Source organism: Myxocyprinus asiaticus, chromosome 25 (assembly GCF_019703515.2).
Source record: "Myxocyprinus asiaticus isolate MX2 ecotype Aquarium Trade chromosome 25, UBuf_Myxa_2, whole genome shotgun sequence".
Classification (NCBI taxonomy): Eukaryota; Metazoa; Chordata; class Actinopteri; order Cypriniformes; family Catostomidae; genus Myxocyprinus; species Myxocyprinus asiaticus.
In genome coordinates, this window is record NC_059368.1 from 35,727,831 (window position 1) to 35,746,846 (window position 19,016).

The 19,016-nt window shown below is 40.3% G+C and overlaps 1 protein-coding gene across 4 annotated transcripts in view; it reads left to right on the forward strand.

The window, feature by feature from the left end:
• The window catches only part of LOC127416234 (YLP motif-containing protein 1-like), a 64,742-nt gene that overhangs the window by 11,645 nt on the left and 34,081 nt on the right, over nucleotides 1-19,016 (forward strand). For 3 of the 4 annotated variants that reach the window (XM_051655472.1, XM_051655469.1, XM_051655471.1), the window contains exons 4-12: nucleotides 5,330-5,889; nucleotides 5,976-8,063; nucleotides 8,175-8,301; nucleotides 8,415-8,577; nucleotides 8,653-8,745; nucleotides 8,836-8,995; nucleotides 18,207-18,352; nucleotides 18,478-18,632; nucleotides 18,724-18,786. In XM_051655472.1, the coding sequence (XP_051511432.1) occupies nucleotides 5,330-5,889; nucleotides 5,976-8,063; nucleotides 8,175-8,301; nucleotides 8,415-8,577; nucleotides 8,653-8,745; nucleotides 8,836-8,995; nucleotides 18,207-18,352; nucleotides 18,478-18,632; nucleotides 18,724-18,786 (3,555 nt within the window). The remainder of the gene's footprint in view (nucleotides 1-5,329; nucleotides 5,890-5,975; nucleotides 8,064-8,174; nucleotides 8,302-8,414; nucleotides 8,578-8,652; nucleotides 8,746-8,835; nucleotides 8,996-18,206; nucleotides 18,353-18,477; nucleotides 18,633-18,723; nucleotides 18,787-19,016) is intronic. The other variant, XM_051655470.1, reaches the window with a different exon arrangement.

Genomic DNA, 19,016 nt, shown 5'->3' on the forward strand with positions numbered 1-19,016 from the left:
AAGACAGGAAAGTCAGTTTTCTGCCATGGCCAGCGACGAGCCCACATCTCAATCCCATTGAGCACGTCTTGGACCTGTTGGATCGGAGGGTGAGGGCTAGGGCCATTCCCCCCAGAAATGTCTGGGAACTTGCAAGTGCCTTGGTGGAAGAGTGGAGTAACAGCTCACAGCAAGTACTGGCAAATCTGGTGCAGTCCATGAGGAGGAGATGCACTGCAGTACTTAATGCAGCTGGTGGCCACACCAGATACTGACTGTTACTTTTGATTTTGATCCCCTCTTTGTTCAGGGTCACATTATTCCATTTCTGTTAGTCACATGTCTGTGAAACTTGTTCAGTTTATGTCTTAGTTGTTGAATCTTTTTATGTTCATACAAATATTTACACATGTTAAGTTTGCTGAAAAGCAGTTGAAAGTGAGAGGACATTTCTTTTTTTTGCTGAGTGTATATATATATATATATATAACACACACATATATGCACACACACATATGCACACACACACACACATGTGTATATATATATATATATATATATATATATATATATATATTTTAAATATATATTTTTAACTTGATCTCAAAGAACTTGCAAGAAACAGGAGTAAAATAATTAAATAATTGTATTTAATTATGTACATGTTAAAATGTTCAGTTTCTTGCAGATACAGTTAATGTGTAGACACATTTTTAAAGGTATTAATCTTTGATACAAGAAAATGTCTACAAGCCATAAACATGCTGTAATTAAAAGTTGGGCAAAATCTTTTGCCGTTTTCCAGTGGACTTTTTTTAATAATTGAATCAAATTGGCAGATTCAATTCAGATCAAGTTTTATTGTCCTACCACACCTGGAGTCACAAGTTCGAATCCAGGGCGTGATGAGTGACTCCAGTCAGGCTTCCTAAGCAACCATTTGGTCCGGTTGCTAGGGTGGGTAGAGTCATGTTGGGTTCTCACTCTCGGTGCGGAGTGTGATGAGTTGTGTGTGGATGCTGCAGAGAATAGTGTGAGCCTCCACATGCGCTATGTCTCCGTGGTAACGCACTCAAGCCACATGATAAGATGCAAGGATTGACTGTCTCAGACGCGAAGGCAACTGAGATTTGTCCTCCGCCACCCGGATTGAGGCGAGTCACTATGCCACCATGAGCGTATTGCTAATTGGGCATTCCAAATTGGGGAGAAAAGGGGTGAAAAAAAAAGTTTTATTGGCAAGATTAAATTGTGTACGTTGCCAGTGCTTTATTTGACACTATACATACAGACCCCATTTACACCTGGTATTAAGATGCGTCTAGGGTGATTCAATCACCAGGGTTGGGTTGTAATGGAATACATGTAACAGCATTATATATTAACTATATTCAGCCCCCGTTATGTTTTAAAGCACCTGTATTCAGAATACAGTTACTTTATAAAATGTTGGTAGAATACTTCTCATAATGACCACAAAATAAGGCATAAAGAAAAACATTATTGTCAGTTAAGTGAGAAACTTGATTGTTTTTCTGAATAGCGCAGATGCGAGCTGCAAACAGGTCTTTTCTCTCATCCCCATATCAGCAGCAGCGCGTGACTGCAGCATTGCCAGGGTTTCATGCCTAATTGGGCTAATTTGAAAACACAATTGCTGGTTAAAATCAAAGAATTGCAGGTTGTGTTTTTGGGATACTTTAAAATGGACCGCGGTATCCAAAAGGTCTGATAGTAGGCACTAAAGAATAGAAATGCTACAAATTATTCATGTATAATGATTCCCGGATTCAGTATGGGGCAACCGCACCAGCAGATCATATCAATTAGCACACTGTCAGCTGTGCAGCAGTATAAACACAGTCGGCAATGTTATTTCCACAAATATAACATTTGTGCGCATGATACGTTGTTTCCGCGATTGTTGCTATATAAATACATTTATGCAGCAGCTGCAGATGTGAATTCTGTAAAGATGGACAGCTCACGATAAGCATTTGGTGAGTCACGTCCACATCAGAAACTTACAGAACTGTTGAGATAGCATTTATTAACGACAATAATATGAACAGGTAAAATAAGGATGAAAGTAGCCTAATGCAAAGACTGAAAGAGGGAAACAGACTTGAAGTAGATCAGAGTCCAAACGACGACAGAAAAACCATGTAAATAACTACTGTAAAATTTGTGGCTTATAGACGTATGGGAGGCTAGTTCAGTGTGACACATATTGTAAAATACAGGCATGTTAATATTATTTCTCACTTTTTAAAGTACGAAGTGATTCATAAAAATATAAAACTACAACAAAAAACAAAGTATGAGTAAAAGACTCAAAAGCACACCAAATAAAAGTGTTGGTAATAAAAGAGATAGAAAACAAAATTAATAAATCGGCCTAAATATAGAAATATGCAAGCAAGCCTAGTTAAAGCTCATTAATATACTACATTGTTGTTACGTGACCTCACCACTTTATGGCATCCAGTTATCATCTCGAAAGTAAATTTAATATTGTGTCAAAATGTATTATTCTTTGTCAGTCCAGTCTAATAATGGTTTAAGAAAGTTGGGAAAAGAAAGCATGAAAAAATGGTGCAATATTTCTCCCAGATGCATCTGAAATGTAATCTAAGCACAAAAGCAACATTTAGAGTAGAATTGTCCTTTATTTTAGTGGATTACCTGTTTTAACCTGAGCTGCAGATGTTCGTGCTTCTCATAAGTGTCCGTGCATGTTGATTTCAAACACACTGAAGAAGATACATTAAGTTGTCATGTTTGTGTTGTATCAGCTTTTTAACATTTTCCAATCGGACGGTTGTTTCCTTTTAAAGCCGCTCGTAACAGGCAAAGTTTAAACTCTTGTTTTAGCGCAGCGGTTGATTGACAGGTGAGGGTTGGTGCTTCACTGCTGTCTGAGATGCATTCGGGACAGATTAGCATTACACCTCAAATGCGAGTTCTGACACTCGGGACGTCATGAGCCCCAGCACACATTACGAGTCAGTTTATCTGATAATCGTACAGATGCAGTGGTACACGACACGGTTACGACCTGGCAAATTCTGAAGCAATCACATGAATTTTTGCGCTATTTTTCATTATAAGACATAAAGCCAGAGGAGGAGATTGCTTTAATTTCTTGTAGCTTGCGATTTAGAAATGAAAAAATAAGATTGGCATGGCCAGGGGCTACTTTAGCTGAAAACTTATCAATTTTTTATTTATTTTTTATAATTATTACAAATGCTGTCTAACATTTGACATTCAGATTTTGAAGGGAAGCTGTGTTATTTCATGACTGCATGCATAAATCATAACTCCGGTGTTTTGCTGCCAGTTAGTTACTACATGATTATAAAGTACACAAAATGTACAAGATAAAGAAATTGCGGAACATTCGCGCACCGTCTCTGCCGGTTATACTTAGATTTAATCTAAGTGCAAAAATTACGTTTAATGCAGAATTATTTAAGAGTTATTTTAGTGGAGTAGGCTACCTGTAGGTTATTATTCAGCTTCGGATGTAGGCCACGTCCTTCTCATCTGTCACTGCTTGCATGTTGATAGCAGACATACTGAAGAAGATCCGTGAGGTCTTGTCCATGTGAATGTGCTTTAAAGCCACACATAGCAAAGTTTAAAAATCTTGTTTTAGCACAGTGCTTGATTGACAGGTAGAACTTTCAACCTAGAAGTCTTTGGTTTCACCAGACTCACGCTTGGAGAGTTTAAAAAAAAAATCGATCACATATCCACTATCGTGTGCATATACAAATATAAAAGATGCTACAATACTGTAAATACCACCTAAATGTAGCCCTAGAACTGAAACGAATGCAAGTATGACGAATCAAAAAATAGACTTGACAGAAATTTTATCTCTCTATCTAACTTAAGATAGATCACCAAATCGGCTCATTCAACCACACACACCTCACGAATTCAAGCCGACAGTGTCCAAATTTTTTATAAAAAATATTTTTTTACATCCCCTTTTCTCCCCAATTTGGAATACCCAATTTCCAGTGCATCTAAGTCCTCGTGGTGGCGTAGTGACTCGCCTCAATCCGGGTGGCGGAGGAAGAATCGCTGTTACCTCCGCATCCGAGATGTCAATCCGCGCATCTTATGTGGCTTGTTTAGTGCGTTACCACGGAGACGTAACGTGCGTGGAGGCTCATACTATTCTCCGAGGCATCTATGTGCAACTCACCATGTGCCCCACAGAGAGCGAGAACCACATTATAGCGACCACGAGGTGGTTACCCCATGTGACTCAACCCTCTCTAGCAACCGGGCCAATTTGGTTGCTTAGGAGACCTGGCTGGAGTCACTCAGCATGCCCTGGATTCGAACTCACGACTCCAGGGGGCTACCCAGGCCCCAATTTTTTATGCATTTTAAAAAAATTATTGGGAGGTCGTGAGGTGCTTGTAAGCCACTCAGCTCTGCTTGTAATTCCTCTCACACGATGCAAGCTGCGACCACACGAGTACCAACGATTTCCACGCGATCTCTCCTGACTGGAAAAAATCGGTCGGGAGCTCGCACGACAGCCTAAAATCACACCGTGTATGCCCGCCCTTATGCAATGTTTTCTTTATTGCATTACTTTGGGAAGATGTTGAGTTTCTTGAGGAAAGTTTATAATAATAATATTGGTCAACAACATATCAGACTGCAAAGTAGCATAAAGTAAAATTTAGCATTATGGTAAGAATGATTAAAACACAGTTTAGTGTTTTTGTTTGTTTGTTTTTTCCTTAGACTATTGTCAATTTCCAAATACAGAGAAAATGATATAAGAGGAAGTATTTAATTCACTGACTGGATTATCCAAAAATAGGCTGTACAATATGGTTACATTTTTTTTTTATTGATTTTTGAAATAAATTTACTACATTGTGATATATATCATTTATTGTGCTGTAAGATTACTGATTTCGTGATATAATATTTTGGTCATATCACCCATTCTTACCGTACAGTAAATCTGCTTCCGTGTTTATTATGCTTGGGACATGCTTCACGCACAATGAATAGGTGTGCACTCATTAATTGTTTATTTTATGTGTTAAACAGTCAACTATTATTCACAGAAATGAACGCTATAAATTTTCCAGTAATACAATTTTTTATTTTAATAAATAAAATAAACTATAATAAACTTAACACTGTAATAATGTTATAACGTTTTATCACAATATTTTAAAAAGTTGCTTTATAGTTTATCTAAAGCTTTATCAGAGTTCATCACACAAAAAATAATGCAATCAGAAAAGTGCAAAATAGTGTTCTGGTGTTATTTAATTGAATTCAGATTCTTTAATTATATCCCCCACAGACAATGCCCTTGGACATGCAGTTGCAACACTATGAAATGCAACAACAACGGTTTGCTCCATTGTTCCAAGAATGGAACAGGCACTTTAATTTGTGGTTAGAACAGTTTCAGTCTTACCCACACAAAGACCAGCTACAGGATTATGAAGCCCAGTGGAAGCAATGGCAAGAGCAAATGAATTCAACTTCAGCTCATTTGCAAGAGAGAGTCACAACTCTTAGAACCATGCAGCATCAGTATGGTACTGGCCCTTCTTATGGAGGCATGATGGGACAATATGGGCAGCATAGACTCCATGGACCAGATAGAAACACGCATTTAACCAGCCCAGGGGTTCCATCTATGCCTCCGCCAGTTAACATGGATGCCATATCAGGACCTTCACCACAGGGTCCTCCACCTTCTGGACCAGGTATTCCACAAGGGTCATCATCTTCAAATGCTGCGGAAACTTACCCAGCTTCTGGTCCAGATTCTGTCTCTGAAACTTGCAAAACTGCTGGACCAACCGGACCAGGAGTTAGACCTCCTGGACCTCGTGGAAGATTTGATGGCCCAAGGTAACACTTCAAAATTAAGGATTGTTTGGGTAACACATCTCTCTAGAGCTAGATTACTGATTTTTGTTTTTTTTGTATTTTTTCAGGTTTGAAGGTCCCAGAGGTCCACGCTTTGAACAGCCACCACAGCAACGTTTTAGTGGACCACCTAGATTTGACAATAGCCAGCGATTCAGTCGACCACCCAGAGGTAATCCTCTGCGGCCAGGGGCTCCAGCAAGACTTGAGAAAACCCCTTTGCAGAATCCACCCCCACGCTTCGAAAGATCCCCTGCTCCACCACAAAAACCAGGGTTTGGCCCGCAATCCAGTCTAAGCACTGGCAATCAAACATCTAAAGCTGATGTACCACTGGATCCTCCATCTCAAACAGGTTCAGAAAAAAACAAAATGCCCCAAGATCAAATCAACAAAAAAGACGGTGCTTCTACTGCACACTTACTGACAGATGACATATTGGATTCAGGGGATGGATTTTTTCTTCAGAATGGACCCATTCCTCAAACGCAAGATAAGAAACCTGAGAATGCCTCTGCAGAGATTGCTAAGCAGAAGAAGACCACAGCAGATTCAAGTAAAACATCCTTACCTGTGGAAAGTCCGAACAGCACCAACAAAAACTCTCAGAATTCTGTCTCACAGTCTTCTAAAAGTGGTCAACCGACTAATGGGCCACCACAACAAACAAAGCCTCCTCAGCGCGATCAGTTTAAACCTGATACACCTAAAGAGCTTCCTAGGGGCCCACAGGTGAATCAGACGGGGCCACCACATGCCACACTAGGGAGGGGAAGAGGCCAAGGGCCAGTACCTCTCAGAGGCAGGGGGCGTGGACGTAGTCGAGGACAGTACGGAGGGCCAATGGGCGATCCCACCTGCCAACGAGAAATAATGGAGGATGTTTTCTATGACAATCAAGCACCAGATGACATTAGTCACGTAGTGGACCACGATTTGGCCTGGAGAGATCCCTCTCTAGATGAGTCTGGAGAAATGGATGACCAGGGAGCCCCCGATGAGATGTGGCATCCAGAGGAGCACCACTTCCCAGAAGAGCACTATGAAAAACCTGGAACCCGAAGACCTCCAATGGGTCACAGGGAGCACCCAGAGAGTGCCCATCCAGAAGAACACTGGGAAGAAGAACCACAGGATTACTGGGAGGAAGAAGATCCCTACTGGGCAGAGAGAAGACCTCCCATGCACGATAGACCGGCTTTTCCTCCAGATGGCCCTAGAAGACCCCCTTTCCAACCTCGATTTATGCCTCATGGCCCAAGACGCCCACCTCCTCCTGGGAGTATGAACCCACATGGTCCTCCACACATGGTCCGTGGGGGTATGGGACCGCGATTCAGGCGTGGTGGCCCATGGGGACCACCACCACCACTACGTCATGAAATGAGACTCCCACCTCCCCCTCATGAAATCTTAGATAGGGATCCAGGATATGAAGATGAAATGGACAGAGAACCTGAATGGCCACATCACCATGGGAGAGAACTTAGACGTCCTCCTTTACCTCCCCATGAAATAACAGAGAGAGAGATAAGAAGACCACCGATGAGGCCACCAATTCCAAGTGACAGGTGTCGTAGACCCCCACCCCATGAAGAAGAAATTTATGAAGAGGAATACCCATATGGTCCAGAGGATGATGGATACAGAAGGCCAGCACATGATTATCATCCAGATTATGAACAAGATGATGAATATTACCATTCTCGTGAAGAATGGGGCAGAAAGCATCCTGATGAAGACTATCCACCACACGTCCCACCAGAGCATATTAGAGAGGATCGTTGGGTAGAGGAAAGAGAAAGATCATTTGTATATGAGGAAGAGGATAGATATAGAGAGGAACGAAGAGGACCTGGTTACCCTGATAGTCCTCCTTATCGAGAACGAGATAGGGAGCCTCCATACCACTCTCGATCTGATTGGGAAAGGCCACTACCTCCACCCCTACCAGAGAGAGGTTACTCTCATCCAGTTGGTGAAACTGTGTCCCATTATGAAAGGAACCCGGAGTCCCTTCCTGGCCTGGCCCCACCTCAAGAACCAGATGCCCCACTTGAGCATTCTTCACCTGGTGCAACTAAAACTGTACTTGCTCTTTCTCAAAGGCAGCATGAGATCATCCTCAAAGCTGCCCAGGAGCTGAAAATGATAAGGTAATTGGATTTACTCAACTGTGTTTAAATGTTATAACATCGTGCTTCAGTTGGCTGAGATTTTATAAAATGACATTCAAACATGGATGACAATGACATAATTGCTCGTAGAGAGTTGCAGGAAAGCAAAATGGCTTTGGGAGAAGCAGCCGTCCCAGAGTCAGTTGGGTTGCCTCCAGAACTTCCCCATGGTATTCTTGGATTGGAAATTCCACCTGAGGTTAAAAGTGCTCTTCAGGTATGCCAACCATGGGTTTATAATTACGATCCTTGATTCAGATGCAAATGTTCAATAGTGCAGTAGCATGTTGTGAAACAGCTATTAACTTACATCACCATTTCTCCCTTAAGGCTACCAATTTATTGTCAGAAACGGGACAGACACTTCCTGCTCAACTTTTGGAAGCTGGTTTGCCCCATTCAAATCAAACTTCAGACTTCCTTCATACGTCCTCAACGCCTGCCCCTAAACCCTCATTCATTGCTAAAACAGTGGACTATGGACATGGTCGTGGTAAGTATATTCTGGCTCTCAGGTGACATCATTTTAAATGTATCTAGTCAGACTACATTTTGTTTTTATATTTAGCAGATGGAGGCACAACAGTGGAAAGGATTTCCTATGGAGAGAGAATAGTGTTGAGGCCTGGACCCGTGCCATCTGAGCGACCTTATGAGAAAGGTTGGTTCTCTTCCATGAAGTGAAATAATTTGGTTTTAGTTTATCTATTTTTTTCTTTATGTCTGATGATCTTCTCTCCTCCTTTGTTAGAGCCTCTTGGCCGAGACCCATACTATGAAAGAAAAAATGACCCATATGGCCTACCCAGAGATTATGACAGGGAATGGGACAGAGATCCATACAGGGAGAAGCCACCCCTGGATTATGAAAGAGAGAGATATGAAAGAGACCGTTACCTACGAGATGAACGGTATGTAGATTTTGAACTGCTGCTGCACCCATTTCTCACTGTTGCTTTTAATGACAGTTAATTTCATTATTTCATTCAGTTCATTACTAACAAGAAAGTAGAGCTCGACCGAAAATTGAATTCACTAACATTCAGGGAACATACACTAACCGTGTGTACACTCAAATTTGTGCATAAAATCTGCGTAAAATCGTTTTCACGCAAAATTCTTGATTTACCAAGTTTGCACTAAAATTGATAATTTTTTTTAAAATAAAATTAGAAACCAACTGAAACCACTCGTATTAAAAAAAAACAAAAAACATTCAGAAATCATTTCCATCTTCAGAGTAACAACATTTATGTGTGTTATAGCTCAAGTAGGGATTGGTTCTGTCCATGTGTGCTCAGTGAACAGTGCACAAACTGCTTAATCATTGATGGATTTAGCATGTTGTGTGCTCGCTACGATCCATTGAAAGTCAGCCTTCAATCATATCTTTTGTCAGCTGCGGAGGTGGCAAGCTGGGTGTGCCTCTCACACTTAGTCCCAGGATGGGTGCATTTACTGTATCAGACCCAAAACCTATCCAGGTGTTGCCATCATGGCTTGCCTTATGACTCATTCGAATGTCTGCCCTACCAACTTTCGAAGCTATTTTAGGTGCCTACCATGATGACCACGGGTAGCTGGAATCAGGGTTTGATTACGGAGAGGTAGCCTGATAAAGGCCTACCACATCCAAGCAATGCAGCAGGCATGCAAATTATTTATTTCTGTTCAAAGTATTATGTCTGTACCTGTGGACGATGAGGCACTGATAAATGCTACTGCACACACAGCACTCAAAGCACACTTTCAGTTGATCCAACATCTACAGTGGTACATATTAAAAAATAATTTAAAATTGATTTGCTTATTGACAATAAGCATATTTGGCATATTGCTCTAAACATTTGCAACTGTACATATGTGGTGGTGCTGAAAACCCCTTATGGAGGTGTTTTGGTCGCGTTTAATGCAAGTTACGAACTGCGGGCACGCTCCTTCATTTAGAATAATCTTTATTCATTAACATTAGGTTAAAAATAGGGCTGCAACTAACGATTATTTTGATAATCAATTAATTGGATTAAAATAACGAAATGTTAATTTCCTGTATTTTATTCAAATGTGATAGATAAAAAAATTTAATTATAAAGGGCACAAGTATTTCGTTCGATTTACGGTACCGAATTCTACAACATGATTCTATACTCTCACAAAACTTTGAACAAAGCCCAAATCATGAAAGTTGTTTGAATTTATTATTATTAATATTATTATTATTACTTTCGGGACATATGCAAAACAGTTCATTTCCTTTACTTGTAAAGCTTAACAAAAGGTACTATTCATTAAAGAGTAAAATGATCCATCAGGTATGGAGTGGGACAAAAGATCAGCACAGCAGAGGGCAAAATGACACCAGAATAAAAAAAATTATAATTCTGCCCAGCTGAAAAATACATAATTATGTTACTGATCACATACATTAAGTATTTAAAATTCATATTGTAAGTTTTAAAAAAGTATACTCACTCATTACATGTTTCTAAACTATTCTTTTTGAAAAAAACACTTAATGGTAGTGCATATTTATCCATTAAAATAATGTTTACCATAGTATAAATTTACTGGTGAAATCAGACATTACATTTGGCACTATCAGGACTATCAAATATCAGGACCCTTAGCATTATTATACATTATATTCAGCTTGCAGTTTAATATAGTACAATCATCAGATTCACTCTCGTGCTGAAAATTCTCATCCTAGACTCTTTTTGTCTAGACATCCTAAGCTCATTGTTTACATGCGCTTACATGAAGGGAAGAAATGATCTAAAACCCTTTAAAAGCCAGCACACTTGGACCTCTGAGACATTGTGATATCCAAGCTGCATAATTGATTACATTGAAACCAGTGCTTGAAGTGGAAGAAAAGAAATGCAGGTACTCTTCTTGTTACTATTAAACATCATTTTTGGGGGGTAAATAAATGATACTTATAAATATTCAATATTTATAAATAAATAAACTTGGGGTTTTATACTATACACTTCAACTACTTTCTTGCGGGGGCCAGATTATCCAGATGAACACTCAGCTGGGGTCAAACTTTTTTTCCGTATTTATCTTACCTAACACTTTTATTGTAACTAACTTGCTAATATTAAAAACAAAACACTATTAATAATGTGTTTATTTACATTAAAATATTATGTAATTTAATTACAATTTGTCTGAAGAACAAACAAGACCCTCAAACCCTCAACTAACAAATAGGTTTTGATTAACTTTGAAAATAAAAACATGTAGGGTTATTATTTATGAAAACTGAGGAAAATATCAACCCACATAAGAAAACAGTTGCAATCTAATGTAGAACTGTCTTTTTACACAAAATAAATGTAGCCTAAAACTGAAAAAGAGCATTATGTCTGTTCTTCCTTTTCGAGGGGAAAATTAGCCTTTCCTTGTCCTGCACATATGATGAATTTGCATACAGGAACCAGATACTTGTGCAGATCATGATCATTAGAAACAGTGAACAAACTGATTTGATGATGTTCAAGATTGTGAACACTGACACACATCTGTATGTAGAATTAAACACTGTCAGGATATATGCATAGGCAAGTTCAATGACACTTCACATAATCTGGGATACTATACACTTAGGTTGAAGTAATTAAAACAAATTTTTTATAGCCACTCCACAGATTTCATATTAGCAAACTATAGTTTTGGCAAGTCATTTAGGACATCTACTTTGTGCATGACACAAGTAATTTTTCCAACAACTGTTTACAGACAGATTGTTTCACTTTTAATTGACTACATCACAATTCCAGTGGGTCAGAATTTTACATACACTAAGTTAACTGTGCCTTTAAGCAGCTTGGACACATATATGTCGCACGTGCTATGAAAAAATCGGTCTGTGCGATGAATTAATTTACTACATTAGCACCCATGCGACACAGTTTTGCATGTGTGTGAGACAGAGCTGTTTGTGTGAAGTGAGAGTTTGTTGTGTGCTTGTTTGTATCAGAATCAGAATGAGCTTTATTGCCAAGTATGCTTACACATACAAGGAATTTGTCTTGGTGACAGGAGCTTCCAGTACACAACAATACAAAAACAGCAACAAGACTTTAAAAAAATAATTTTCCCAGCCTTTTGTTTTTTTAATCGATTGTGCATCGCTATTTTACTTGGTAGTTGTAGTCTATTGTGCTATTAAATCATGTCCCGGCTGCGTAGAGTCCATACATCCAACACCAATCCCCACAATTCCTAGGGAACAATCCCATAATTCCTATGCAGTTGCCTCTATGCCATTTCCTCAGCTAGTCGAGCAATGACAGGAAAACAAAGCGGTATTTTCAAGTGCTCAATAAAAAAAAAACCCAAACGAGCAGGGAAAATGTATAGATACAATGCCGAGTGGAAAAAGGATTTTCCTTGGCTAACTTTAGATGCTAAACAACAGCTCTTGTTCTGTTACTGGTGCATGGAGGCTCCAGAAAAGATTTGAGTAGACAATCCTTATGTAATGGGTAACAGCATTTTAAAAAGGGATAACATAAAAAAAAAAAAAAAAAAAAAACAGCACTTTCCAGCACTACGCCAGGAGACCAAATAGGAAAGAGTGGCCAGCAGACATGCTAGATCTGTGACACACACAGAGACACATACACACAATGCACTAAAGCAATGATGCAACTGTTGACAGTGTGTCCAGTAGATGAGTGTCACAGTTTGGGTGAATTTGCTGGTTTGCAAAAAAGAGTTCTTTTATTAAGTGATGTCTGCACACAGATTTGTTCTGCTAATTTGAAGTATAATATATGGATGTTGTTTGGATTGTGATTAGTGATATTGGGCTATATAAACAAAATTGACTTGATGTTAAGCAAGAGGTGTTATGTTCCTGCAGTCTGCCATTTTTGGGCAAATAAAGTCTTTGTCTGAAAAATTTCTTGTTAAGGTTTGGATTTTGTGTGCCCTGTATGCAAAATGGATGTCCTTTGCCAGTCACATGCCTGTTTAAGTGATGAACTGCACTACTTGTGGTTGTTTTCAGAGATGGTAACAGACGTTATATACTTGTGCTACAATTGTGTGGCCTGTGCTACAAAACTTTCAAGCTTTGTGGCACCAGTGCTATGTGCAAAAAAAGTTAGCATACAGCCCTGTTTTTGGAGAAATGTCCTCTGGTCTGATGAAACAAATGTAACTGTTTGGAGGAAATAGGGTGAGGCTTTCAAGCCGAAGAACACCATTCCAGCCGTGAAGCATCAGGGTGGCAGCATCATGTTATGGGGTGCTTTGCTGCAGGAGGGACTGGTGCACTTCACAAAATAGATGGCATCATGAGGAATGAAAATTATGTGGATATATTGAAGCAACATCTCGAGACATCAACCAGGAAGTTACAAACCTACAAACCTGACTCAGTTACACCAGTTCTGTCTGGAGGAATGGGCCAAAATTCCAGCAACTTATTGTGAGAAGCTTGTGGAAGGCTACCCAAAACGTTTGACCCAAGTTAAACAATTTAAAGGCAATGCTACCAAACACTAAATGTGTATGTAAACTTCTGACCCACTGGGAATGTGATGAAAGAAATAAAAGCTGAAATAATTTTTTTTTTTTATATATATATATTAAAGCATGTAAACTTATTCTAGTAGACCCCCAAAATAAAATTATGAACCTGTAAATTAGCATAATATGGGCTCTTTAAATGTATTTGGCTAAGGTGTATGTAAACTTCTGACTTCAACTGTATAATGCTTTATGTGAAAAACGCTTAACATGGCTCAAAGTACTAAAACAGTGATATTTGAAGACCAAATTTGGTATGCACCTTATTAATGATACATACTTTATACAGGTAGGCAGATGAGCCCAGAATCTGAATGCAATGCACAAAGTTGCATCAAAAATGACTTTTTTCAAATAGTGATGGTGCTGTTTTTTTACATCAGTATTGTCCTGACTATACTTTGTGACCAGCTGAATGCCACTTTGGTGAATTAAAGTACCAATTTCCTTCTGAAACAGCAAAATCTGTACATTATTTGAAACTTTTGACCACCAGTGTAACTTAACTTAAAACAACATAAAACATAGGACACACATACACACATGCATCGGGCCATGTGCATCTCTCTCTCTCTCTCTCTCCTGAACTGGCGTCTCCGGCTTCCCTTTATCTCACTCTCTCACTTATCAGCTGATTCAGTGCTGGCCGTGTACCCTCTCGGCCCGGCCATGCCCTCCTCCTCGTCACAGTGGGTTTTGGGTTGTGCATATAAGCTGACATAATTTCTGTAACAGCTTTGACATTTTTTTATGTCTGTGGTTTTGATTGCACCCAGCAGCTAAAAAATGTGCATAAATACACTATATTGCCAAAAGTATTCGCTCACCCATCCAAATAATTGAATTCAGGTGTTCCAATCACTTCCATGGCCACAGGTGTATAAAATGAAGCACCTAGGCACGCAGACTGCTTCTACAAACATTTGTGAAATAACGGCCCGCTCTCAGGAGCTCAGTGAATTCCAGCGTGGTATTGTGATAGGATGCCACCTGTGCAACAAGTCCAGTTCGCTACTAAATATTCCACAGTCAACTGTCAGTGGTATTATAACAAAGTGGAAGCTATTGGGAATGACAGCAACTCAGCCACGAAGTGGTAGGCCACGTAAAATGACAGAGCGGGGTCAGCGGATGCTGAGGCGCATAGTGCGCAGAGGTCGCCAACTTTCTGCAGAGTCAATCGCTACAGACCTCCAAAGTTCATGTGGCCTTCAGATTAGCTCAAGAACAGTGCGTAGACAGCTTCATGGAATGGGTTTCCATGGCCGAGCAGCTGCATCCAAGCCATACATCACCAAGTGCAATGCAAAGCGTCGGATGCAGTGGTGTAAAGCACGCCGCCACTGGACTCTAGAGCAGTGGAGAGGCGTTCTCTGGAGTGACGAATCACGCTTCTCCATCTGGCAATCTGATGGACGAGTCTGGGTTTGGCGGTTGCCAGGAGAACGGTACTTGTCTGACTGCATTGTGCCAACTGTGAAGTTTGGTGGAGGGGGGATTATGGTGTGGGGTTGTTTTTCAGGAGCTGGGCTTGGCCCCTTAGTTCCAGTGAAAGGAACTCTGAATGCTTCAGCATACCAAGAGAATTTGGACAATTCCATGCTCCCAACTTTGTGGGAACAGTTTGGGGATGGCCCCTTCCTGTTCCAACATGACTGCGCACCAGTGCACAAAGCAAGGTCCATAAAGACAAGGATGAGTGAGTTTGGTGTGGAAGAACTTGACTGGCCTGCACAGAGTCCTGACCTCAACCCGATAGAGCACCTTTGGGATGAATTAGAGCGAAGACTGCGAGCCAGGCCTTCTCGTCCAACAACAGTGTCTGACCTCACAAATGCGCTTCTGGAAGAATGGTCAAAAATTCCCATAAACACACTCCTAAACCTTGTGGAAAGCCTTCCCAGAAGAGTTGAAGCTGTTATAGCTGCAAAGGGTGGGCCGACGTCAAATTAAACCCTATGGATTAAGAATGGGATGTCACTTAAGTTCATATGCGTCTAAAGGCAGATGAGCGAATACTTTTGGCAATATAGTGTACATTTGAGTGTATAAGACGCAATAAAATTTGCTCACCTAAAAGTTGCTGGTTCATGTTTTGGAGAAGAGTGTAAAATAACTATTCTCAGACCAGCTTAAACATGCGTGCTCTGGTCCAGAACTGGACCACGGATCGCTTGACGACCACTAGGCTGTTGCACGTGCTGAGTGTCAAACTCACCGCTGAGTTTTGCGCAGAGAGCGCTGCGCTCGGATATTTGGAAGGTCAGATAAAAGTGATTGGCAGGTTTCATGAAATCGCTGACTTACATTTAATAAAGACATTAAATCTTACCGGGAGGCTCTGAGAAGTGGTGGTACGCCAGAAAAACTGCCAGTATGCTGTAGACTAAAATAGAGAAGTGCAAGTACTGCATACCAGTGAGGACCCACCCACTTCAAGCACTAATTGAAACTGAAATCGCGGTGTGATGTTGCACATGTGTAATCAAAATGATTGCGCACCCTTTCTCCATTGCAATCGGTTTGATTGACGTGGATGCGTGCGCTCGTGCTCGGTAAAGTTTTACGGAGACTCACTTGTGGTAAAGGCAAATGTGTGGCGAGTAGTGCGGGTTTGAGCGGCGTCTGGGCAGAGCGAGGCCAGGAAGATAAGTGGTGAATGAGTTCCACCTGTGTGCCACACCGGTCTCGTGTTCCAATGAGGGGTGGCGGGAGTATTTAAGGAGAGGAGACAGCGGCAGACGAGAGAGAGAGAGAGAGAGATGCACTAAGCTATCTGAGTGTGTGTGAGTAAATGTGTCTGCTGAAAAGCAGAGCGTGTGTCGAGTACCACTGAAAAGCAAACCCTTTGTGTGTGACACTGAAATGTGTTTTATAGTTAATAAATGTCTATGTGTGTTGTCAAGCCGGTCCCAGCTTCCTCCTTTCCTTTCCTTGCCTGGATCGGGAGGGGGAGGAGTGTGACGAGGAGGAGGGTGAGGCCCGGTCGTGAGGGTGCACGGCCGGTGCTGAGTCAACGATCAGTGGGAGAGCGAGATAAAAGGGACCCAGAGACGCCAGTTTGAGAGAGAGAGAGAGAGAGAGAGATGTGTGTGTCTTGTTTTGTTGTTTTAAGTTGATTTTGTCATTAAAAGTTTCATTGACTGCTCAGCCAGTTCCCGCCTCCTCCTTGCCCATCCCCTACCCCTTACAAAACAGTTTTGCGGAATGGAAATACATGCCTGATTTTGAATTCATAACATGTATACATTACAAAACCAAGAAAATAGCAGTAAAATGTGAGTTATGCGCTCGAGAGAAACAAGTCTTAAGCGCATGGAACAGCACAAGTCCTCTTTCAACGCACCTGATGCAGAAACCACTTCACTATAAACTGTATGCTGCTTATGATCTTCTTTGAAGTGTTTATAAAGTGCTCTCATATGCTGGACATCTTGGGTCATGTTTTTTCCAGTTCAACTTGTCTCCGTCGTTTTTTCAAATGAGTTATCATGCAACACTTTCTCACTGGGCTGTAAAGTGACGTCACTGACGGAGCTTCTCTGTGCTCGCCGCAAATATCCAACTAATCGATAATGAAATTCGTTGTCGATGATTTTCGTTATCGATAATAATCGATTTTATCGGTTAGTTGTTGCTGCCATAGTTAAGAACAAATTCATACAGTTGCAACTGAAATTATTCAACCCCCCTCAAGACAGTAAGGATTTACAAAGGTAAGCTTTTCTGATGACCCAGAATTTTTAAACTTCACATCTATATCAGTTGAGTGACACATTCAAAGTCATAGTGTGAATATATAACCTAATATTTCTAAATAGCAGGATTTTTTTCAAATACAGCCATGTCATAATTATTCAACCCCTATTGCATGTAGCTGTTTCTTAAATATGTAAGGCTACACAAGTAATTGTTTTAAAACAAAATTAAGTCATCAATCTACAATGGTAAGCAAAAATGTATTTCTATGCAAAAAATGCAATTAAAAATAAGCTGTCTCAAAAGCTAATAAAGGAGATTATTTCATTACACAAGAAAAGTCATGACTAAAAGTACATTTCCAAGGCACTTCAATTTCCAATAGACAAAGTTGGCAGCACCATTCATAATTTTTTTTAAATATGGTACAACAGCAACTTTCTTGGGGTGTGGAAGAAAGCATAATTTTGATTGCAACTGTATGTGTATGCACCATTTGCGAATCTGGTGAAAAATCTTCGTGAGAAGTTTTCCTGTACGAATAAGTATGGAAAATCGATGAGTGGCCTGACTTGTGTCACAACAAACATCCACAAGGATGTTAATTCACCTGTAGAGGTCGTGCGAGCACTATAGAACCTTTCAGCGCCACCCACAGGAAAAAAGAGAGAAATCATCAGCATTTATTTTTGCTGATGTCTTATTTGCGCCAATTAATCTGCAAAAACGATAAATTGGTCAATTTCTAAAAGAAACATCAACATCATGTCAAACATTTATATATTCATAAACAAGATATATAGTACGTATGTGAATTTATGTATCTCTTGTTGTATATAATTATTGTTCTAAGTCTTATTTAATGTCTGTTTGCAGCCCTCCACTTGGGCCTCGTCCAGGATACAGGGATAGAGAAAGAGATCACCCAAGCCGCACAAGCAGGGATCGAGAGGTTTACAGCCGACAAGGCTATGATAGGTCTTCATATGAAAGGAGTCTTGACCATGGATCCTCAGGCTATGGTAGTATGCAAATTCTAAAAGAATATATTTGTTCACTTTTAAATTGGGCCACATGATCACCAAACACACAAAGTTGAGGTATTTAAAAAGTGAGACCTGTTTAAAAGACCCCTTATCTTATGCAGGTGATCGTAGAAGCTATCCAGATGAGCGTCCGCCTCCACCTGCATCACTGCCCCCTCCTTTTCCTGTTGCCCCACAACGGGTGGAGAAGAAACCAGAGATAAAGAATGCAGAGGACATCCTCAAACCCCCAGGACGAGCAACTCGACCTGACCGGGTATGCCATCATTTGTTTCTTATTTGGATTTATATTCTGTTATTATTATTTTTCTGTGCTTTTGAATATTACTGTCTTTTTTCCTCTTCAGATTGTGGTCATTATGCGTGGATTACCCGGAAGTGGCAAAAGTCATGTCGCAAAACTTATTAGGGTAAAACTATTTCTTTTTACCACCACATTTGCAGCTGAACTTAACATTTCAACATGTAGTATTTAAGTACTCAGTCTTCAAGTCTTTAAGGCCATATAGAGTTTGGGTTCCATAAAAAGGAACCCAAACTCTGGACAAATTTGTTTCAAGCACGTATTCCCACTCTTGCGTTGCTCTGGTAGTAACAAACCTTAAACCATTAAATCAGATGTGTTATTCAGGTAGCCTGC